At 42.4% G+C, this 24,825-nt stretch overlaps 1 protein-coding gene across 1 annotated transcript in view; it reads right to left on the bottom strand.

Moving 5' to 3' along the window:
• The window catches only part of PEX7 (peroxisomal biogenesis factor 7), a 108,082-nt gene that overhangs the window by 53,342 nt on the left and 29,915 nt on the right, over positions 1 to 24,825 (bottom strand). Inside the window, exons 6-8 of the mRNA XM_053288763.1 lie at positions 12,287 to 12,393; positions 11,196 to 11,309; positions 9,700 to 9,755 (exon numbers count right to left, since the gene is read on the bottom strand). Coding sequence (XP_053144738.1) covers positions 9,700 to 9,755; positions 11,196 to 11,309; positions 12,287 to 12,393 — 277 coding nt within the window. The remainder of the gene's footprint in view (positions 1 to 9,699; positions 9,756 to 11,195; positions 11,310 to 12,286; positions 12,394 to 24,825) is intronic.

Below are 24,825 nucleotides of genomic sequence, written 5' to 3'. Positions count from 1 at the left end.
TCCTTAAGCAAGGCCTGTTCTTCTCTATGTTTAATAAGACAGTTTAGAATATCCTCTCGTCACCTCAAATTGGCCCAGTTCTTCAGCTTCCAAACTGAGAAACCTGGCCCTGGAGAGGGTATATGGTTAGTATCTTCTGTTTCAGAGGGAAGCGGAGGTTGATGAACATCAACAGTGTTCCCTCTAAGACATGTGCACATGCCTGCACTCACAAGGTTTTTTTATGTCCACTCAGTTAATTGTAGATCCCGCTCAGGTTGAATCAGGAAGGCCCTCTTCTGAATGCATGTGGGCACACACTGCCTTGATACTCCCAACCAGAACAAAACTCATTCCACACACAGATGGAAAAAAATTAGAGAGGACACTGAACTTCATCCCTCCCCTGTAGCAGCAGTGCTTTGTTTGTCTGGATGTCAGCGAATGTTTTTATTTCCACATGCTTTTTTTGCAGTTCCATTATCTGCATATGACATTTATTTATGTATTTATTTTATTTAATATATTTATACCCAGTACAGTACTCACAACAATAAAATAGATACAATGTAAAATAAAAGTAATAAAATTAACCAAATTAATTAAACAAGTTAAAAATCAGGCTAAGACCACAATCAGAATTATGTTTCAAATTAAAAGTTATTTTAAAAGTTAAAAATTGAGAATTATAAAAACTAAAAACAAAGAACCTATCAGATATATCCAAAGATGGAGCATTAAAAAGCCTCTTTTAAAAGATGTGTTTTTAGTTGTTTTTTAAAAACACTGAGGGAGGGAGCATGGTGAAGTTCTTCAGGGAGAGCGTTCCAAAAACGAGGAGCCACAACCAAAATGTCCCAATCTCTAATCCCCGCCAACCGGATCTCTTAGTGGCAGGGCCATGAGCAGGGCCTGAGATGATGAGCAGAGGGCCCTGGCAGGTTCATATGGGCAGATGCGGTCCGAAATGCACCCCGGACGCAACCCGTGTAGAGCTTTAAAGGTCAAGACCAGCACCTTGAATGTAGCCTGGAAGTGGACCGGTAACCAATGAAGCTGCCACAGGGGTGTGTGGCACTCATGAAGTGCCTTTCACCCATGAGCATCCTTGCAGCAGCATTCTGGATGAGCTGAAGCTTCTGAACAATCTTCAAGGGCAGCACCACGTAGAGCGCATTGCAGTAGTCCAATCTGGATGTTACCAAAGCATGAGTGACTGAAGTCAGGTCCGACATTTCCAAGTAGGGTCACAGCTGGCATACCAGCTGTACCTGGTAAAAGACACTTCTGCACACTGCCACTGCCTGCGCCTCCAAGGACAGTGTCAGGTTTAGAAGCACTCCCAAGCTGCAGACATTGTCTTTCAGAAAGAGTATGACCCCATCCAAGATCAAATTTACCTCATTACTCAGATGATCAGTTCTACCAACCCTGAACATTTCCATCTTATCTGGATTAAGTTTCAGCTTGTTTGCCCCCATCCACTCCAGAACAGACTCCAAGTCCTGGTTCAGAGCATCCACTGCCTCCCTGGTGTCCACTGACTTAAAAGATAGGTAGAGCTGGGTGTCATCAGAATACTGATGGCACCGCACTCCACATCCATGGATGACCTCTCCCAGATGTTTCATGTAAATGTTAAATGATGTAGAAATGTTAAATGGTATAGAAACAAACAAACAAACAAAAAACAGCATGAGGAACAGAATAGATCCCTGTGGCACCCCATAGGCCAAGGGGTGGAGCAGGCATCCCCCAGCACCACCTTCTAAGTACAACCCTCCAGGTAGGAGCGGAGCCACCATATAACTGTGCCCCCAAGTCCCAACCCAGAGAAACATCCCAGAAGGATACCATAGCTGATGGTATTGAAAGCCACTGAGAGGTCATAAGAAACATAAGAACAGCCCTGCTGGATCAGGCCCAAGGCCCATCTAGTCCAGCATCCTGTTTCGCACAGTGGCCCACCAGATGCCGCTGGAAGCCACAGACAGGAGTTGAGGGTGTGCCCTCTCACCTGCCATTACTCCCCTGCAACTGGTACTCAGAGGCATCCTGCCTTTGAGGCTGGAGGTGGCCCACAGCCCTCCGACTAGTAGCCATTGATAGACCTCTCCTCCAGGAAGTCATCCAAACCCCTCTTAAAGCCATCCAGGTTGTTGGCTGGCACCACATCCTGTGGCAGAGAGTTCCACAAGTGGATCACACGTTGTGTGAAAAAGTATTTCCGTTTGTTGGTCCTAGACCTCCTGGCAATCAATTTCATGGAGTGACCCCTGGTTCTAGTGTTGTGTGAGAGGGAAAAGAATCTCTTTCTCTCCACTTTCTCCACACCATGCATGACCTTATAGACCTCTATCATGTCTCCCCGCAGTCGTCTTTTTTCTAAACTAAAAAGCCCCAGGTGTTGTAGTCTTGCCTCATAAGAAAGGTGCTCTAGGCCCCTGGTCATCTTGGTTGCCCTCTTCTGTACCTTCTCCAGTTCAACAATGTCCTTTTTAAGATGTGGTGACCAGAATTGAACGCAGTACTCCAAGTGTGGTCGCACCATAGTTTTGTATAAGGGCATTATAATGTTAGCCGTTTTATTTTCAATCCCCTTCCTAATGATCCCTAGCATGGAATTGGCCTTTTTCACAGCTGCCGCACATTTAGTCGACACTTTCAACGAGCTGTCCACCACGACCCCAAGATCCCTCTTCTGCTCTGTCACCGACAGCTCAGATCCCATCAGCATATACTTGAAGTTGGGGGTTTTCGTCCCAATGTGCATCACTTTACACTTGCTAACATTGAACCGCATATGCCATTTTGTCGCCCACTCCCCCAGTTTGGAGAGATCCTTTAGGAGCTGCTCACAATCCGTTTGGGATTTCACTACCCGGAAGAGTTTGGTATCATCTGCAAATTTGGCCACATCGCTGCTTACCCCTGCTTCTAGATCATTTATGATCAATTAAAAAGCACCGGTCCCAGTAAAGATCCCTGGGGGACCCCACTTCTTACTTCCCTCCATCGTGAAAACTCTCCATTTATACCTACCCTCTGTTTCCTGTCTTTCAACCAGTTAGCAATCAACACATGTACTTGTCCCCTTATCCCATGACCGCTAAGTTTCCTCAGGAGTCTTTGATGAGATTTTTCCTCAGGAGTCTTTGATGAGACTTTTGACTTTGTCACAAGCTTTTTGGAAGTCCAGGTAGACTATGTCAACTGGATCACCTTCATCCAAACACTCGTTGACACTCTCAAAGAAGTCCAAATGGTTGGTTAGGCAAGATTTACCTTTGCGGAAGCCATGCTGGCTCACTCCAAGCATGGCCTGTTTTTCTAGGTGCTTTACAATTTTATCCTTGAGGATGCTTTCCATCAATTTGCCTGGAACGGACGTTAGGCTAACCGGCCTGTAATTTCCCGGATCGCCCCGGATCCCTTCTTGAAAATCGGTGTTACATTTGCTACTCTCCAGTCCTCTGGTACAGAGCCCGATTTCAGGGATAAGTTAAATATTTTAGCAAGGAGGTTGGCAATTTCACATTTGAGTTCTTTGAGGACTCTTGGATGGATGCCATCCGGCCCTGGTGATTTGTTAGCTTTCAGTTTTTCCAGACAGTTTAGAACATCATCTTTTGTCACTTCTATCTGACTCAGCTCTGTAGCCTCCATCCCTAAAAAGCCTGGTTCAGGAACAGGTATATGCTCACTATCCTCTGCCGTGAAGACAGATGCAAAGAACTCATTCAGCTTCTCTGCAACCTCCATATCCTCCTGAATAATAATTTCACTCCCTCATTGTCTAATGGTCCAACTGCCACCCTGGCAGGTTTCCTGCTTCTGATGTACTTAAAGTAGTTTTTGTTATTCCTCTTGATGCTTTTAGCTAAATGTTCCTCAAACTCTCTTTTTGCCTCCCTTATGGTCACCTTGCATTTCTTTTGCCAGAGTTTGTGTTCCTTTCTGTTCTCTTCATTTGGACAGGCCTTCCAATTTCGGAAGGAAGTCTTCTTCCCTTTTATGGCTTCCTTGATGGTACCCGTTAGCCATGCTGGCATCCTCCTGGACTTAGTGGTACCTTTCCTCCTTTGGGGTATACAAGCTAACTGGGCTTCTAGTATTGTGGTTTTGAGTAAACTCCATGCACTCTGGAGCGAAGTGACTCTCCTGATTTCCCCCCTCAGCTTTCTTTTCACCATACTCCTCATTTTGGAGAAGTTTCCTCTTCTGAAATTCAAAATGTCTGTGTTAGACATCCTTGGTGATTCTCTACCCGCACATATGCTGAATTTGATGGCACTGTGGTCACTGCTCCCTAAAGGGTCGATGACACTGATATCACGCACCAGGTCCTGGGTGTCACTCAGAATTAGATCCAAGGTTGCCTTCTCTCTGGTTGGTTCCATGACCAACTGTTCTAGGGCACAGTCATTTAGCGTATCTAGAAATTTGACCTCTTTGTCCTGACTTGAATGTGAATTTACCCAGTCTATGTGAGGGTAATTGAAATCACCCATAATTACAGCCCTGACTCTCTTTGACGCCTCCCTGATTTCCTCCTGCAACTCCCAGTCACTGTCGGCATTATGATCCGGAGGGCGATAGCACGTCCCCAGTAGCACGTTCCCTTTCCGGCCTTGTATTGTCACCCATAGGGTTTCTGTGGAGGACTCCAGACCACCTAGGTTTTCTAGCTTGTTAGATTCTATCCCTTCTTTAACATACAGTGATACCCTTCCTCCAAGGCGCCCCTCCCTGTCCTTTCTATAGAGTTTATACCCAGGGATAACAGTGTCCCACCGGTTCTCACTGTTCCACCATGTTTCTGTTATGCCCACTATATCTATTTCTGCGTTAGCAACCAAGCACTCCAGCTCACCCATTTTGGCTCGGAGGCTTCTGGCATTGGCGTATAAGCATCTAGACACTGAATCTCTCCCGTGATGTATGCTATTCTTTTGACTCTTTGACCTGCTGGCACAGGCTCCCGTCTGCTCTTTATGCAGTTCTGCTCTGTCCCCTTCTGTTTTATCTGAATTCTTTGCAGCCTCACACTTTAAAGAATGGCTTTTGCCAAATGGGATACTGCCCAGCTCCCATCGGCTGTTCCCCAGGTGTCATTTTAAAAGCTGCTCTGCAACCTTTTTGATTTTAAGCGCCAGCAGTCTGGTTCCATCTTAGTTCAAGTGCAGCCCGTCCCTTTTGTACAGGCCTTGCTTGCCCCAAAATGTGTCCCAGTGCCTAACAAATCTAAACCCCTCCTCCTGGCACCAACGTCTCATCCACGCATTGAAACCCCTCAGCTCTGCCTGTCTCACTGTACTTGCGCGTGGAACAGGTAGCATTTCTGAGAATGCTACCTTGGGGGTCCTGGACTTCAAAATGCTACCTATCAGCCTAAATTTGGCTTCCAGGACCTCCCGACTGCATTTCCCCACATTGTTGGTGCCGACATGCACCACGACAGCTGTCTCCTCCCCAGCACTGCCTAGGAGCCTGTCTAGACGCTGCGTAATGTCCGCAACCTTCGCACCAGGCAGGCAAGTCACCGTGCGGTCAACACGCAGGTCACAAACGCATCTCTCTATCCCTCTAATGATCGAATCACCAACTACAAGGAGGCCCCCACCCCCCAGAGTATCCCCTGTGCAAGAGGATATGGGCTCATCATCCACGGAAGGGGTCCCTTCTAAAGGAGCATTTCCCTCTTCCTCAGACCGATGTCCTCCTTGCCCAAGACCTTCATTCTCCCTGACAGCAGAGGAGCTACTAGCCCCAGAGTGGGATACCTCTATCATATCCCTGAAGGTCTTGTCCACATGCCTCTCTGTCTCTCTGAGCTTCTCCAGATCCGCCACCTTGGTCTCAAGGGAAAAGATTTGTTCCCTGAGAGCCAGGAGCTCCTTGCACCGAGCACACACCCATGACTTCTGCCCATGGGGCAAATAGTCATACATGTGGCACTCTGTGCAATACACTGGGAAGTGCCCCTTCCCCTGCTGACCTTGTATCTTCATTCTGTTTTTGTTGGCTGTTTACAGTATTTAGGACGTTTACTGTCCTCTTATTAGATAGTTTATTAGGATAGGTCTCAGCTGTAATGGTCAGCTATTTAACTGTCCAAACAGCCTTTCCCAAGAATATGAGGGAAACGAGGGAGGGATATGTACTTACGTTCTCTTCTCCACCAGGCTCCTTGTGATCACAGGGGCTTGTTCCAGGCTCCCCCGCACACTTCCCGCTAAACTCCTGCAAAACTCCTATGTCCTGTTTGCTATCCCTGTTCGCTGTGTTCTGTTCAGGTCCAGGAGGATCAACAGAGTCACACTCCCTCTGTCTATCTCCCAGCATGGGTCATCCACCAGGGCGACCCAGGCAGTTTCTGTCCCGTATCCAGGTCAGAAGCCAGACTACAAAGGATCTAAGTAATCCAATTCATCTAGGACTGCCTGGAGACCCCACAACGCTCTAACACCTTGCCCAAGAAGGGGAGGTTTGAAATTGGTTGAAAGCTATTTAAGTCATCTGGGTCCAATGAGGGCTTTTTTTTAGAGGGGCCTAATGACCGCCTCCTTCAGGCAAAGGGGCACCACACCCTGCTCTAGAGAGCCATTCACTACCCCTACCAACCATGGATCTAGTCCCTTGCTAGGAGCCTTCACCAAACATGAAGGGCAAGCGTTGAGGACGCACGTGGTAGGCCTCAGCCTTCCAAACACCCTGTCCAACTCCTCAAGCAACACAGGCAATATATGCTCTTTACAGATTCAAATAAAATACTACACTGGAGTAAAGCAGAAGGTAAACTACAAACCATCTGTTAAACACAAAAGATATAACGTAGATTAAAAGGGATTAAGCAAGAATCTTTAACAGTAACATTTTTTGTTCTAAGGAACCAAATTGACATTGATTTAACCAGATAGTGAGGTACAGTGATAAAATATTTGGGAACATTTTCCATTTAAAAACATTAGTGTTATGAAGCTAATATATATAAATTAATAGAATAGAATAGAATAGAATATTATTATTTCTTGTTTACACAGTCAGACAGGTGTTATTGACTGGCTTGTTTTATTCAGACATCAAGTCCTTCCCAAGGACCTGGGATGATGATGATGATGATGATGATGATGATGATTTCAATTTCTATACTGCCCTTCCAAAATGGCTCAGGGTGGTTTACACAGAGAAATAATCCTCTCTAATAAAACGCTTGGTGTCCGTCCGTGGACGGACACCAAGCGTGTGTCTGTGCTTCCCTGGCCTGTTCTGCGCATGCGCGGAGCGCATGCGCAGAACAGGGCAAGGGAGACACGACGGCCGGCACCCGGTGGCCATCTTGGGCGGCCAGAAGCGGCCGCCCCGAAGAAGCAGGGTGAGCGGCGCCGGCGAACACTGGCCGCCGCCGCCTTGCCCAGAGGACACCTGCGGCGACAAGGGAGAGGCCCCAGGGAGCGGAGGACCCGGCCGGAGCTGCGGGCGGCGGGGGGTGGCGGGCCCGCTGGAGCCGCGGGCCGCGGCGGCGTTGGGTGGCGGGCCCGCCGGAGCCCTGGGTGGCCACCCCGGCCGGAGACACGGGCCGCGGTGGGTGGCGGGAGGGGGAATGGCGGCGGAGGCCCAGACCGCCGCAGGGAGATGGAGGCCGGGACCGGGGGCCGAGCGAAGGCCGAAGAAAACAGAAAGCAAAAATACAGCCTCCGCCGCTGCCTCCGAAGTCCCACCCTCCCTCCCTCCCAGCTTCCGAAACCACCTTACCCTGTCCCGTTACAGTTGAGCAAAGAAAGTCCTAAATTGAGGAGGGAGAGAGGAGCTCTCAAGCAGTGCTCCTCCCTCTGCAAAGGCTCTGCCTGAACTGGCGCTTGGGGCCGAAAGGACGCAAGAGGCGTCCTTTCAGTCCCAAGCGCCAGTTCGGGCAGAGCCTTTGCAGAGGGAGGAGCACTGCTTGAGAGCTCCTCTCTCCCTCCTCAATTTAGGACTTTCTTTGCTCAACTGTAACGGGACAGGGTAAGGTGGTTTCGGAAGCTGGGAGGGAGGGAGGGACGGACTTCGGAGGCAGCGGCGGAGGCTGCATTTAAAAAAAAAAAACAGTAAAGGGGAGAGGAAAAGGCTAGCGCCCGTTATTATAACGGGCTTCAGAACACTAGTAAATAAATAAGATGGTTCACAGTCTAAAAAGAAACACAAGCTAGATACCAGCAACAGTCACTGGAGGTACTGTGCTGGGGGTGGATAGGGCCAGTTACTCTTCCCCTGCTAAATAAAGAGGCTCACCACATTAAAAGGTGCCTCTTTGCCAAGTTAGCAGGGGTTATTATATTAATTATAATTATAAGCAACATAATTAATGGATACAAATACAATTTGCATGCAATTATCCCTAGGAAGTGCAAGATTGTTATGAGAATGTGAGGTAGGTGCGTGTATGTGTTGATTTGTAAATGGAGATGGGGAATAAAATAATAATAATAATAATCCAAATGAAAAATCAGGTTACAAATTCATCTCACTGGGAATCAAAACAAAAGCAAAAATTCTTATTCCATCATGGACTAAATGTGAATGCAAAACTACAACTGTGATCAGCTTTGGTTTCATTTACAGCAAACCAAGTGTCTCATTTCTTTTGTTAAATTAGGAAGTTTGGAAGTGTTTGTATAACAACTGTTACATTTTTATTGCTTTTGGTTACAGTACTCTGAGGTAGTCAAAATGCATTAACAGGAAATAAAACAAAACCCACATCTAACTTGTGTGTGCCATCACTACAGTGACACTACTGAATGAGGGGAATTAATACATGTAAATATTTTGAACAATTCTATGCAAATAATGCAACAACTGAGGGGGGGGGACACACATCTCAAATGTGTCATGATAGAATACTGTCCTCATACTGAAAGCTTGAAATTTGCTTGAATTTAAATCACATTACATGTGATTTGCTGGATTTTTTCTCAGTCGTATTTCAATTCAAATACTTATGGCTATCAAGAAAACTCTTGAGAAATTTATACAATTAATTGTATATTAGCATATACAATTAACATGCAATACTTTCGTTAGCAATAAAAAACTAATTATACAAATCAAACCAGCATACTACATTAGATCATAATCTATTTAGGGCATCAGAAAATTCTGATTCTTTTGTTTTGTTTTGTTTTTGTTTTGAAAATTCACATAATTGTGAAGTAACAACTTCAATTCCTACAGCAGAAGACCTTTTCCTTAACAAGTGGGTAGAACCCAGATTTCTCCCATAGGAAGCTGCCTTAGTCAGACCATTGGTCCATCTAGCTCAGAATTGTCTACACAGATTGGCAGCAGTTTCTCCAAGGTTTCAGGCAGGATTCTCTCTCAGCCCTATCTTGGAGAAGCCAGGGAGGGAATCTGGAACTTAGATGCTCTTCCCAGAGTGGCCCCATCCCCTAAGGGGAATGTGCTCACATGTAATCTCCCATTCATATGCACCAGAGAGGACCCTGCTTAGCAAAGGGGACAATTCATACCTGCTCTCCTCTCATAATTGTGTATACAACTAACAATCACATAAATAATGGATTATGTCTTTCCACACATCAGCTTCACAGTGTCAAACACCCAGAAGGTACTCCTTCCCCTGGAAATTTTGTTTTCATGCAAAGAAAGCAAAAACATGTGTACACTTCATAACGTGGAAGTCAAAATTATATGTATATAAATTAAAAAGAATTACTGTACCTTACAGTAAAATCATAGGAACAGGAGGCCAATACAGTGGCGTGGAATGGTGAAAACTGCAGCAAAGAAATTAAAAAACACCAAAATATTACCAACATGATTGGGGGAGGGGGAGAGAGAGAGATTTACTAATAATAGTGTTTAATAATATAACATAATGGAGTGAAATGGAAAACTGAATTTATAACACAGTGCAATGTTATTCTATATAAAGCCCACTACAGAGTTGCCAATGTCTACTTTGTTATAGCAGCATCCAGCAGCGATGATATAAATTAGGATTTAGACTCAATTTTAAATCCTTTACATGACAATGGCTATTACATGTTTCTTTGGGCTAGAGACCGAATGTGAATTCTCAGCTTACAAAGAAACCTGCAGTAAACAAAACTGTTGAAGCATTTAAAACTCTTCCCAATTCAGCAAAAGCAACATGCCTCTAAATCTGTATCATTTCACAGAACAGTTAAGAGATATATATGCTATAATGCTGGCGCCAAGGCTGTACTTTCTCCTAAGACTCTTCTTTTAATTATTATTATTAAGATAACTGGATTCAAGCTTGAAAACTGGCAACTGCACAACAGTTTCTCATCATCCCCCCCACCCCCAGCAGAGAGTAGAGTAGATATATTATTATAGTCCTTGGCACAGATAGCAGGGATGAACTCTTCCAAAAGACTGCGGCAAAGATGGGAATCAGGAGCCAAACTCCATCAAACTCATTTCTGGCTCCTATAGAACAAAATTTTCATTCATCATTTCCAAGCAGATCAGTGGTGAAAAACAACTCTTCACAACAAAGTTTATAATCCCCAATGCCCCCTTTCTATTTCTTAAAGTGCTCAAGCAGCAAGAAGTTCCAACAGATATATGAAGTAAACCTCCTATTATCAAACATACCGTAGAAGCCACTTCAGGATATCCTCCAGTTACTTTTTTAAAGTCAAAAAGTCCATTTTGTTGACAAGCTAAAAGTAAGTCAGTGTTGTCATTTTTAAATGCATCTTTAATTCCATGGGGGCTTCTTTGCACAAGAAAATACATTGGCCAGGATTCAGATAACTACTTTAGGAACACCCAAGAACTTGGTTGGGCACAGCAAGTGGGTGGGGTTTTCTGTTGTTGCTATTGGAACCATTCATCCATTAACAGGAATCTTCTGTTTAAATTCCTGTTGATCTGATTGCTGTTCAAATCAAGGAGTTGCTGTGTGTGTGTGTGTATAGATATATATATATATTTTTTTTTAAACCCTAACCCAACAGTTCCTTGGGCATGCTGGAGTAGTCAGGTAGTTCTTTGGAGCCAGTCAATTGCCAAACCCTAATATTGCTGAGCAACATTAGTAATCAAGCACAGCCCTGATATAACCTTTAGTTTCTCTTTGATTTTTTGTTTGCTTGTTTTTATTTAATCCATTAAGTCAGCTGTCCAAATCACTGATAAATTCATAGAAATATACAGTCAAATGAGGACAAATGTTTTAAACTTACTTTTACTCTTCTTATTGCATAAGTATGGCCAAGGAGGTTGAATACTGGTTGTCGGATGTTTCTCAAGTCCCAGCCTTTCAAACTACAGTCAACAGCACCTGTTACCAGCAAGTTCTGATAATGTAATAAGATGTACAAACACATTAACTTCCACATTTAGGAACTGTGGCTAAAAAAACTATTCATCTGGAGTTGCAGTCCACATATACTTAAGAAAAGCAAGATGAGAATGCTTTAATACTAGAGATCCACAGTCAGATTAAGCGGATTAGTTCAAGTCAATATACCTACTCTACTTCCCACTTATCCAATACTTCCTCTGCTAATCCAATCTGCCTCTAGGTCTCCTTTTCCTTAGCCCTAAATATGGTGTTATACGTATACAAACCCTTTATATTTGAAAGGATGTCTGTATATTTCATACTTGAGCATGCATATTCAACTGCAAAAAAAAACCCCATTGAGAATCAAAATTTAACACTGCTTAATAATTGAAATATTTATGAATTCCACATGGCATCACAGTTGTTCAGATAATGGGCAAGGCTTGCTCACAGACAGGTAGGTGAAAGGCAGCATTTTAGTTGGTCTTTTGAGAACTGGATGGCTGTATACTGTTAACTTTTCAAAGAACACAAGTACCAGTACATCCAAGATGCAGATGATGTAAACATGAAATTCCAGAGAAACACATTTCTGTCTTTTGGAATGGAATAACTTAAAAACAAAGGTGTTCTCTCAGTTTTATCTCAGGGGCACAAATCATTTAAGGAAATGGTAAAAGGAGAGTAATGAGAGATACATTAAACTGTCAATTTTGCGGTGTTGAGAAAATATCAGTGGTGTGTGATTTTAAAAAATAAGGATGCAATCCAGCCCAAGTTAAGTGGATTATTTCACAGAAACAGTTAAACATTTTCTTAAGTTCCTCCAGTGAAATCTGTAAAAAAAACCGAAAGCTGAATTTTGGTGGAGTAAGACCATATTATTATTTACTTATATGCTACCCAGCCATAAAATATATTCAGTAGATAAGAAGCAGGGTGGGTTTTTTTTGGTGTTTAGCAATATATATTTCCCAGCTACTATACCTGATCATACTTGCACCAATCACAACTTAAAATCTCAGCCTGATGAGCAGGAATTATCACTGGGAGTCTTGGTGCCTTTACATCCCAAATTCTTAAAGTCTGATCACCTGGAATAGAAGCAATAATAAGTCACTAGCTGACCGGGCACATAGCGTCTGTGCCCCTAGTTTGACTCTTCTCCCTGCCTTCAGCCCCTTCTCCCTGACTCTGTCCCTGACGCCTATCCAGCCCACTTTCCCTCCCCCCACTGCCCACGGTTTCTCCTTCCCTCCTCCTGGTTTCTTTGTCCCCTCCAGCCACCGCCTCCTCTTCCTGGCAGCCAAGCAGGCACGCAGGCCACTGCTATTTCCCCTGGCAGCAGCTCAACGGCCTACTGCCGTGCGTGAGCTCCCACTACCCAGCCAATCCGCTGGGTGCTGGGACGCATCCCCATAGGCATGTTTTCAAGGATTAATTATAAAGATACTCTACAGGAATCTTTCACGTTATAATACATATTATTTCAACTCTTCATGTAGTTATATGGAAATATAGCTCATACAGAAGAAACCCTACCATTCAGAGATATTTATTCAACAACACTCATCTCCAGGCAAAATCAATGGAGAAACAGAATCAACGGGGAATCAAAATCAAGAGTAATTCTAAATTTGTCACTTAACCACTCAGTTCTGACCAGTCAAGATTATTTATTTATTTTAAATATTTCTATACCGCCCAAAACTTGCATCTCTGGTTGGTTTACAATTAAAATAGTTTAACATGCTCAGATGCCATTTCCTGCTGGGCACAGGGAGCTTCCTGTTGCTAAGCACATGCATCCCGGCTGCTTAACAGAAACAGCACTGCTCTGGGATGGCAAAGGTGTAGCGAAGGGGCAGGTAAGATCTGCCTTCCTCCCTTTAAAGTGTCCGCTCTCCACTGCCTCAGATGTGGATGAAACACTTCATCAAAGCCTAGGGATGGGCACGTTTTTATGTTTAATGTTGCACAGGTGCTCACCAATTCTCTTTAAGGTTCTGGCAGTTTTTCCTACATAAAACAACTGACAGGGCCACTTGATAACATAAATCACAGATTCAGAACTGCATGTGATAAAATGAAACAGTGTACTGATCTCCAGGACGGAGGAATTTCTTGAGTATGATGGCATAACCAGGGGCGTAGCAAGGTTGGAGTGGGCCCAGTGACAAGATTTTAAAATGCTCCTCCCTTTCTGAAGCTCATCTCATGAAGAACTCATTTAATCTTAAATCAGAAATCTTAAATGAGGCTGAATAGTGGTAACAAAAAGCATAATAAAATTTCTTATATCTATATCTATATATCCCATGTGCCGCAATAGAACATCATCCTAAATTATTTTTTAAAAGGTTTTGTAAATTGTGGACGATGCAAGTCATTTAATGGTACTAGTGAAAGACATGCTGTTCTGGTAGCTCCAGGTCTTAACACTCACATCCATTTTGGAGGATGAATACAACTGAAGGAAGCCCAGGTTGTCAGTCATGTGACTTGCCTCTGGGGAGCCCCCTAAGGCAGTGGGCCCCCAGACAACTGTCTCCCCTTGCCCTATTATAGTTACGCCCCTGGGCATAACAATACACACAATTCCTACAGGGAAAATGTCCCTGGGGAGGACTAGACCCACACGTGGAGATAGCCTGTTGTCTGACAGAAAGAGAAGTATCACTTTTCACAAGCCAGTTGGAAATCTTTCTAGTGCAGCTAAAAGCAATAATAGGCTTGTCTTGACACCCAGGCATGTCTTGTACAAGAAACCAATACTTAAATATAGCTTTTGTGCACCCCATGGTTATATGATTAAATGGAAGGCTGTACATCATTCTCTCCAGGTACTAGTTCTCGGTCTCTTCTGCAGTAATGCCTCTCGTCGCTGATGGGCAGCTCTAGCTCTTGCTTGCTGTATAGATGAAATGGGATATCCTCTGTGGAATAAATCTCTCTGTGGCTTGTCTGATTCTACTGAAAAATCTCATTCTGTGGAACAATTACACTTATTCTTAAAAATAAGCCATAAGGTAAATTATATCTAATATGTCTAGGATGACAGCAGCTGAATCAAAGAAGAGTACTGCAATCTGTAGCTTTTTAGTATAGGAAAGTATGCATCTGTTTTATTAGTCTGAAAGTTGGCCACTGTAACCTGGAGATAGATGGAAAGAGGCATTGGGGACGAGTAAAGAGGTAAGACCTATCCTCAACAGTTAACTCTTTAACTGTGTGTAATTCCTCTCGAGGAAGAGGTTCTTAACCTCAAAACACATTAGGACTTTCAGCAATAAATTATTGCACAGTCCTTCCTTTCGCTTAAAGGTAAAGTGTGCCATCAAGTTGATTTCGATTCCTGGAGACCACAGAGCCGTGGTTTTCTTTGCTAGAATACAGGAGGGGTTTACCATTGCCTCCTCCCACGCAGTATGAAATGATGCCTTTCAGCATCTTCCTATATTGCTGCTGCCCGATATAGTACTAGTGGGGATTCGAACTGGCAACCTTCTGCTTGTTAGTCAAGCATTTCCCTGCTGAGCCATTTAAGCTGTAATTTTGGCTTAATGAAGTCCCTTAAAATGATTCATGGTGAATAGTAAGTCATAACTCCAATATCAAAATCAGCACTATAGATACACAGCATAAAACTCAATTTCAATTAGAAATAATCAACACCATCTGAAAACCAAATTAGCTTACATCAAACATTTTATGGATAGGTGTTATATTTCTGTAACCTTCACCAATTATTTATCTGGAGTCAGAATTAGAAGCCATATGAACTATGATATACTCCGATACATGTGTATAGAACTTTCCCCTCTCCATAGATATTAATGAGGAAACGCTGTGCATTTCGCTATCAAGTACCTTGGCTATTGGGATAGGCAAAAAAAGATCATGTCATGACACTGAATATTCAGTTTGTACAATAAATACTGTTCCATTTTGTGTATATTTAGAAGAGAGAAGGAAGTGCATGTATAAATGAAATACCATATAGATAAATAGATGACTGACAGACAGAAAGACAAGACTCAGGATAGGTGTCACAGAAGAGGTTCAAAGAGATTTAAAGTGAGTCTGGCAGATGAGAGCTGTTTTAGGCAAAGGGAACATTTCAGCAGAAAACTCAAATGCATAAACAAGAAAATGAGGGGGGGGGGGAGGTTGCAATAGCAACTGAATTTCTGCAGAGCTAGAAAGTGAGAAAGCAAGAAGGAAAAAAGACATTATTTATTCGATTTCTATACCGCCCTTCCAAAAATGGCTCAGGGCGGTTTACACAGAGAAATAATAAATAAGATGGATCCCTGTCCCCAAAGGGCTCACATAAGATAGACACCAGCAACAAGAAGACACCATAAGATAGACACAAGCAACAAGAAGACACCAACAAAAAGAAACATAAGATAGACACCAGCAACAGTTACTGGAGGTACTGTGCTGGGGGTGGATAGGGCCAGTTGTTCTGCCCCTGCTAAATAAAGAGAATCACCACGTTAAAAGGTGCCTCTTTGCCAAGTTAGCAGGGGAGAACAAATAGGTGAAGAAGAATTCTAAATAAGGAAGATATACATAAAACAAAACAGACCTCCACTGTCTGCCCATAGAGATCTCTTGAGCTCTGTATTACATTACTGTATGTAATGGAACAGAATACCTTGTGAAATTTATCTTACATTTGAAGAACATTGGTCACAAGGAGAATTTTCGTGACAACCCACATTTTAACACCCAGAATACCTGACATTACAGCATTACCCTTTGACTAATACACATACACATTTCGATGTACTGCAGCAGGGAAGGAATAGGAATATTTTTAGATATTTGCAGCCCAAGGTCATCTGAAGAACAAGCATGCCTATGCCAAGAACAGTTTCAACAGATTAGAAGTTTTGTGGCAATTACAATGCAGAAGACTGGGGCATGGCTTAAAGCAACACAGCACACGCAGGGCCAAACTACTTGGGGCCAAGGAAATGCTGGGCCTATAGTTCTTCATGCCACCCAGAAATTTTAATATTTATAAGAACGTGTATCTCTTGTTCGTTCACTGTATGTGCTTGCTATGAAAAAAACATGATCCCAACAATCAACAGTATTGCCATGTAAACCTTAAAAGATTGCTAGGCTTTATGGTGGTTAAGGGAAAATCTGGGAAGCTGGACAGCTTCAGGGCCCAACAGCAAGGGCGGCATAAATTTCTAAGCAAGAGCAATTACCCAGGGTGTACTTCCAGGTTTTGCCTAACCTTTGTTTGCTATCGTTTCAACAACAGGCAGTTTGTGTCGGCAAACATTCTAGGATTCAAGGCTGACTGAGGCCATTTCTCTTATTCTTAGCCCCTTGTATGCTGACTTGCCATGCCATGACTGGATTCAGAGGAGGACAGAGATCAGACCTGGTTCCATGATAAATATCAGTACTGCAGTTAACACATGCCATAATACAAATGCATATATTGAACTAAAAGTACATATATACATACTTGAACCACTTTGTTAAAATTTCCAACTGCAATTTGCAAAACATAAAAATAGAAACGTACTAAGACATGTTGACAATCTTTATTACACTCAATATAACAAGCAAACACCTACCATTGCACACACAGTGAAATCTAAAACCATTCCACAGAATGGTAAATCCAAGTCTGCACCTACTAGCCAATGCAGTCTAAAGATTCTAACCGGCAATGTTAATTTTGTGTTTCTGTGGCCAATTATAAATGCTAGTAAAAACTTCTAAGACTAAGGTCCAGTTTGGACAACTGGCCCTCATAAAAACATGGAAGACAGCCCCACTACTGCCTAATCACATGGGGTGGGGTTTTGTCTGAACTGCCCCTAAATGTGTGATTTAAATACTATATTAAAATAGTAGTAAAACAACAGTTAGAAAACAGCATGGCAGGATGCCAGGTAGGGGAGGTGATGTGTATGGCCATGCTTCTCCAGCGTTCTCTCTAATATTTTTCACCTGCATGCAGAATGAGTTTTGTTCTGGGCAATAATATCAAGGCAGTGTGTGCACACTTGCATTCAGAGTGGGGCCTTCCTGATTCATCCTGAGTGGGATCTAAAATTAATTGAGCAGACATCAAAAAACATGTGAGCGCACACACATGTGCACGCCTTAAAGGGAAGACTTAGCTTCTCCCCCATGCATTGAAAACAACTAATCAGAGTTTAATCCAAACCAAACACATTTTTTACATTGCACTTAACCTCTTATAGCTTCATTTATTAAAGAAAAGTGGAGCCATCTGTGTTACCTTTCAGACATTCCAGTATGCAATTATACTACATAATGGTTTACAGAGAAATCTGAATTGCCTAACAGCCAATCCTGGATGAGCATGCAGGTGCATCTGCCTGCAACGCAGAACTAACATGCCTGCAATGCTGGCATAATGCCACATGTCTTGATGTGCTGGCAGAAGAGTCAGTACACCCCAACCTAAATGTTTATTTGTTGACACTGCAAGTCTACGAACCAAGCCATTAGATATATTGAAGTGTCTATTCCTTCTTGGCCATGCAAGGTCACTCATAATTAAAAACCAAACAAAACCAGAAACCAATTTTATTTTCTTATCTACTTCTCTTTAATTCATGGCTAATGCTAAAAAACAAGAGCTGTTACCAGTTCACAAGTTTTAAAGCACTGCATGTTTAGTATTCAACACAATCCAAACCTGTCAGGTGAGTAGCACATCAGAAACATTCTCAGAAAAATTCAGGGAAAGCCCTGCTGAACCTTTTTTATAACAATGTAAAAGTTTAGGTTGCTTGTGAGACTGTCAATGTCTCATATTATCTGCAGCTCCAGATTTCTCATGTGTACATTCTTTTCCCATAATGCATTATGGTCATTAACTTTGCTGTCAAACTCTTAAATACAAAACTGTTAGTATTGAATGTGGGAAAGGGATTTAATTTATTCAAGAGCTAAATAGCTTGCAACTGCTTTCGCTCCGTGGCAATACCCTGGTGTACAAATTCAAAAGGGGAGGGGTGCACTGTAGTGGGGGAAAATAAGATACCCCTACTATGAGAAGTCAAGCTTAATCATCATGAATGAAAAATACCCTAGTGGCTAAATTCTACCAAGAGGCAAGGCCACATTTTCTGTCCCTGATGCTTGACAGACCTGGAACAAAGCCAATTTGTATTTACTCTAATACATAAATGTAATAGCCACATTAAAAATCTAAATGAATGCAGCGTTCAAGCTGAAGCCCTAGCAGTTAAGGTAATAGCTGACTGTGCTATGCCAAGCTTCCCAGTTCTTTGCCCACTGCAGAAGTAGCTCTCAGTTTCCATTTATAGGTGCCAGCGTGCCTCTTACAAGTATGTATCTGATTTGGAAGTAGCTCCTTGTTGGTAAATTTAAGAGGCAATAAACATTTGACTCTATAAAGGATGCTTTCACAGTGAACTGAAAGAACTGATCACAGCCTTTAGCTTTGTGGTGATTGTTTAGTTTTGGTGATTTATGTTTGGCTGTCCATGAACTTTGGGTGCATTTGGACCTTCTTTATGTGACTGTCATTTTGTTCTCCAGGTAGAGAGAAAGAGACCTCCTGGGCAAATGGCACAATGACTCATTAAACCCTTTTAGCCACCAGGCAGTTTTGTTATTTATGTCATTTCTTTAATCACATTTTCCACATGACTGACCTTTTGTCGTCAGCCAGACATTTATCAGGCCCCTAAGCCAGAGCTGCTCCGGCCACCTGATCTCCCAGCCCGTGCTATCAGTCCAGAAACTGGCACGCCTGAATCATGGCAGAACAGAATAGACTCCACAGTTTTAATAACTATTAGTTCTTAACATGATTCCTTCTTCCAAACAAGGGCTGACTGGATAAGCACTTGCAGTAGCAGAGGCAACTGCATGCGATATTAACAGCTCTGGAAAGTGCTTTATACCTTTCTGAATGGTAAACGTATTTAATCCTGAATACACCTTAACTAAAATGCAAGTCAAGGAGGATCATTTTCTTCTTTCTGCTGTAATCTACTTTTACTCACATAAGTGCTCATGGTCATAATTTGCAAAATTGCAGACCTTTATATATGCAAATACTTTTAATTCATTTTTATCCCTGATATCATAAATACAAAATTTTCCTCTGCAAACAATTTGTAGGAAGGAAATAAGTAGCAATTTAAAAAAAAGAACAAAAACCTACACAAGGGACAATGTAGGTATTCAAGATTTATATAGCGTCACGCATACTGTAGTATATATACATACATTTATTGACATTAATCACTTACTGCAGTACATGGGAAATGTTTCAAAAGCACAAGGGTCTGAAGTAGTCAATGTAAATTTTTGTTTATTGTGTCATGCATTTAATATTATGATTATTAATGATAGGTGACCAACTTTGTTAGGCAGATCACTGACTAATAATCCAGGAAGCCAAAGGATGTTCCTGAATGGAGAGTTGCAGAAGCCATTAAGTCTCATAAGATGGCCAGTACTCACTTCCTCCTGATGTGAGCATGTAAGGTGACAGGAGTGCCCCTTTAGTTAAGGTGAGCAGCAAAAAAGAAAGAAAAAGGGGGGGGGTTTCCTGCCATTATAAGCCTATATTTAAATAAATAACTATATTTAATTATTCTTCCATTATAAGCCTATATATTTAGCTTATAAATATGACAACTGTTGAGCTAGTAATTTCAAACTTGGTATGTGTGATCTTGATGAGATCTACAAATGTGTTGAATTTCAAGGAGATCTGATAAAAACTGCCTCAGCACAGCAGGTTAGAAAGTGCTGAAATTTGATAAATTGACCCCCTTTGATCCAAACTGTATCCAAGTGTATCATTTATTTATTTCAAATTTTGGTGAAAATGGCTTATGCACTCTATCAGGCTTGTCTAGGAGAAGTTCCTTTTAGTAGTTTGGTGAAGTTTTGAACAGCAGTTCAAAAGTTATTAAGGTTTTCCTGCCCTATTAAAGCCTGGGGCTAACAAGCACTGGTAAAGTTGTGCAAAGCATGTTTGGTTTGACAACGAAGCCAGAATGCCAATCCTCTGACATGTACAGGGGCAGCCAGCTATTGCAAGTCCAATGCCTATTCCTTCAGTGATGGAAGATAAACATTCAGGGAAGGCCTTAGACAGTCCCTTGCTGAATGATGTGAGAGTCCATACTTCTTATTCTGGATCTGGGAATGCAATGTAATGGGTTTTCCTGTAGCAATACAGTAAGGCTGGGTTTCCAAACATGGGCTACAACTCCCATCATCACCAGTCACAACAACAGGGGAAGATGTGAGTTGTAGTCTAACAACATCTGACAACTCAAGTTTGAAAATCCCTGCAGTAAGGCTTAGATACTTCAGAAGGTAGTACAGGACTAGGGCAACATGGGGCATCTTTGCTGGTGCCAGACAGTCCTTTCCCATCTTGATTTGGGCCTCAAAAACCAAGGAAAAGTGTGGGTACAAGGAGGGCAAGTTGTAAGCATGCACAATTTATGACACTGCACAACATCATTACTAATCACCTGGCATGTCTGTTGAGGCATCAGCCTTTGGTTCTAATTTCCCAGCTTTGTGAAGCTTGAGCCAGATTGAGGTAGCCTTAACTCTACCGGCAGGTTTTTTGGACTATGAAGTAGAGTGTTAGAATCAGCAGAGACCTTGGAAGTGTTCTAGTCCAAGCCCCTGTTCAGTGCCGGAAACTGCTGCAGCATCTCCGGCAGATGCCTGTCCAGCCTCTGTTTGAAAACCACCAGCAACAGGAGAGCCCACCACTGCACAAGGAAGACAGTTCCACTGTCAAACAGCTCTTACTGTTAGAAGAGTCTTCCTAATAGTAGCTAACCTAAATCTGTTTCCTTGTAATTTCAAGTCCTGCCACCAGGAACAACAGAGAAGTAGTCTGCACCTCCTCCTATGTGACAGCTCTTCAGATATTTGAAGATGGCTATATCTCCCCTCTGTCTACTCTTCTCCAGGCTAAACCCACTTAGTCCTCACCATCTCTGTTGCCTTTCTTTGAACCAATTCAGGTTTATCAACATCCTTCGGCAAATAGGCCCTCCAGAATCGGATAAAGTAGCTGATATCCAGCAAAGCATGTGCATTAGCAGGGTCTATGGGGATGCAGTAGGATTCATCATGAACCTCCCCCAGTTCTCTTCTGCTTCTGCTGTTACATAAGGGCAATAATACTTCCAAGCACTGCCCTAACTCTGGAAATGCTCTGTAAGAGCAGAAGCATGTTGCTGAGAGTCACTGATGTGCTTCTGCTCTTAGAGAGAATGTGGTCCGTGCTCAGAAGTATCAGCACTCTTGTGCAACAGCACAGCTAATGCACATGCTTCATTAGTCAGGATGCCAGTCAGTATTCTAAATGAGGACTAACCAGCACAGGGTAGCGTGGAAGCATTCCTTCTCATGATCTCGACACTATGTTGTTGTTTGTTTGTTTGTTTGTTTTGAGCTGCATCACACTGCTGGCTCATGTTCAATTTGTTGTCCAATAAAACACCTAGGACCCTTTCACATGTCCTACTGTCAAGCCGTCCCGTCCTTGTGCATTTGATTTTTCTTATCTAAAGGCAGGACTTTTCATTTGTCCCAGTTGAACTTCATCTTGTTAATTTATCTTGTTGAGAACACATCTGTAAGTTCCTTCGGTACCCAGGGATGCAACTCATCTGGACCTGGAGACAAACTCATTGAAGGTAGCTAGATGCTTCCAAGATAGGTAAAGAGGTGGCAAGAGGTACATTTCTTAAATACAAAACCAGAAGCCTGTCTTATTTACTTATCTACTTATCTTTAATTCCTAAGAACTGTTAATTTAACTGTTAAATTAACAGTTCTTAAGAAGCAAGAACTGTTACCACTTCACAAGCTTAAAGCATGGCATATTTGGTATTCAACACAAGACAAACTCTCAGCTTCTCCCTAGCACTGCACTGCCTAGTACCAGGATGCATCATTCTCCTGTGGGGAGAGAGCAGCTATGCCAATCCAGATGAGCTGTAACACCCTCGGATGCCCTGTGACATGAGATCAGTCACTCACTGCCAGTGAACGGTGAACAAGCATGTTGGGGTCTGTGCAGACACTGTAGGAATATCTGGTCATCCAGTACAAGTTGTATTGTGCACTACAAACACATGACAGACTAAGAGGTCACTCACACAATCAAAAACTGTGCTCTACTCAGGTTTGGGAGCTGTGAGTGCTCCCAATTTTCAGTTGAGTGCAAGCAAGGTAAGAGGAGAACTTGGGTTGAAGTGATTGTGAAGCAAGGTAGGAGGAAAACGTGAGTAGCTTTCCTTCCTACCTTGCTTCCACACAATCACTTCAACCCAGGTTTTCCCTCTGACCTTGCTTCCACACAAGTGAAAATCGAGAGTGCACACAGTTCCCAAACCTGGGTAGAGCACAGTTTTTTATTGTATGAGTGACCTCTAAAGGTTGTATTAACCCTGATTTGGCCATCACACTGCTCTTTTGGGGCCAAACCTACCTATCTGTGTTCATTCTTTATCTTTCCCATGGTAGGGAGCCACATGGTCCTATTTGATGTTGACATGATCGACATGGTTATGATTAAAAATATTATATACTGCTTTTTTAAAAGTTCACAGTTTTCTTCTTACAGAGCAGAAGAATGGGGAGGGGGAGAGAATTCTCTTTTTAAAATAGACAAAGGAAGACGCATACAGCCACTCGGAGGGAGGCTATGCTGAGCTAAATAGGAACAGTTCCCTCCATCGCTAACATAAGAGAGCCTCCACTTTAAGAGGTGTGTGTCTTTTTCTAGTTATCAGGGGTTCTCTCTGGTTCCAAGTTATTACTTGGGGGAAGGGGGAAGAATTATTTCTTGTGCAATTCTAGAAAACTGTAACCTAAATTAATCAGAATCATATATTCAATGAAGCAGAAATGTGTAATTACACATTTCACTTAGGAGAGTTTTTAATTAATTAATTATTTTTTTAAAAAAAAAGTCATCTGAGAGAATGGCTTAGATATAAACATTGCCCATACACCATACCACTCAAAATCCTATAGACCATAGATGCAAGTTCTAAGAAGCAGGCAGTATAATAAGCAAGTAAGTCATAATGAAGGGAGGTAATTTACAGTGCAGACACATACCTTCGAATCTTCAGTCCATGGAAACAAACCATATGGAGTTGTGTGCTCTCATCAGGGTTGCATGTACACCGTTAATGTGATTTGGGCATAGAATTCAGCATCCTTACAATATCAGATTTAGTTATAAAAAACTAATCAAGTTTTTAACCTTTATGGCCACTAAGATAGGCTTAGAAATGAAAACGACAAATATATACCACTCTTCAACCAAAGTTCTCAAAGTGGTTTACATAGAAAATGATAATAATAATAATAATAATACATAAATAAGATGGTCCCCTGTCCCCCAAGGGCTCACAATCTAAAAAGAAATACAAGGCAGATACCAGCAACAGCCACTGGAGGGATGCTGTGCTGAGGTTGGATAGGGCCAGTTTGGTATGGTCCCCTGCTTAATATAAGAGAATCACCACTTTAAAAGGTGTTTCTTTGCTAAGTTAGCAGGGGTTATGTTTGGACAATGCCTGATTAAATCTTCAGACTCAGAGAGGCTGCATAAAATTTTGAGTGGTAACAGGTGGGGCTTTGCTCCTTGCCCTTTTCTATCACTTTTGTGAAGTGTGCATATGTCTATGCACAAAAAGAGATGTAAGAGACGTATGCAAATAGCTTGATTTATGTAGATTATGATTCTAAAAAATTTTTTATACCACAGTATACAGTGTTTGAACCACCATGCATTATTGGCTGGGACCCAAAGAAGCACTTAACTAGGTGTGTGTCCTTAAGGCTTGTGTGTCATGATTAACAACCCTTCACATGCCACAGGGTACACCTGTGATGTACCCTGATGACACTGATGAAACTGATGACACTTTCAAAAGCAAAGTGTGATATGGACCAAGGTTCTGCTGTTTTACTTTTTTATTTTATTTTTTATGAACAATCCCACTAGGCATGCTCAAGTACTTGGACTTAATAAAGTTGCTCTTTGGATGCCAGTCATTGACAGTATCAGTGACCAGACAGATGCTCCATTATTCTGACCCAGGGAAGGAGGAATATATTTTGTGCCTCTCCAGAATCCACTAGTCAACAACACAGTGCACTGGTAGTCACTTCATATTCTTTCCTTCTCTGGTTTACTTATATCCCAGAAATTAGCCAGGGTGGTGAGGAACAATGTCCAGCAATAGCAGAAGGTAAAGTGATAACTCCGGATTAGGAATTGTTCTTGCTAGTTGCACAGCTGTATATTTGTTTTTAAAAGCAAAAAAGATCATCTTCCGAAGGATTCCTGTATGTGAGAGCACAGAACAACGTTTTTCAAAGTAAGGGTCACAACAATTACATTCTACTAGGCAGAGCAAAAACTAAGCCCCGGCAGCTTAGAAAAGCTAAAAGTACTTCTTGCCTAAAAGCTGTGGAAGATGCGG

Source organism: Hemicordylus capensis, chromosome 1 (genome assembly GCF_027244095.1).
Source record: "Hemicordylus capensis ecotype Gifberg chromosome 1, rHemCap1.1.pri, whole genome shotgun sequence".
Taxonomy (NCBI): domain Eukaryota; kingdom Metazoa; phylum Chordata; class Lepidosauria; order Squamata; family Cordylidae; genus Hemicordylus; species Hemicordylus capensis.
The sequence above is the reverse complement of the archived record's forward strand: the minus strand, read 5'-3'. Positions and strand labels throughout refer to the sequence as shown.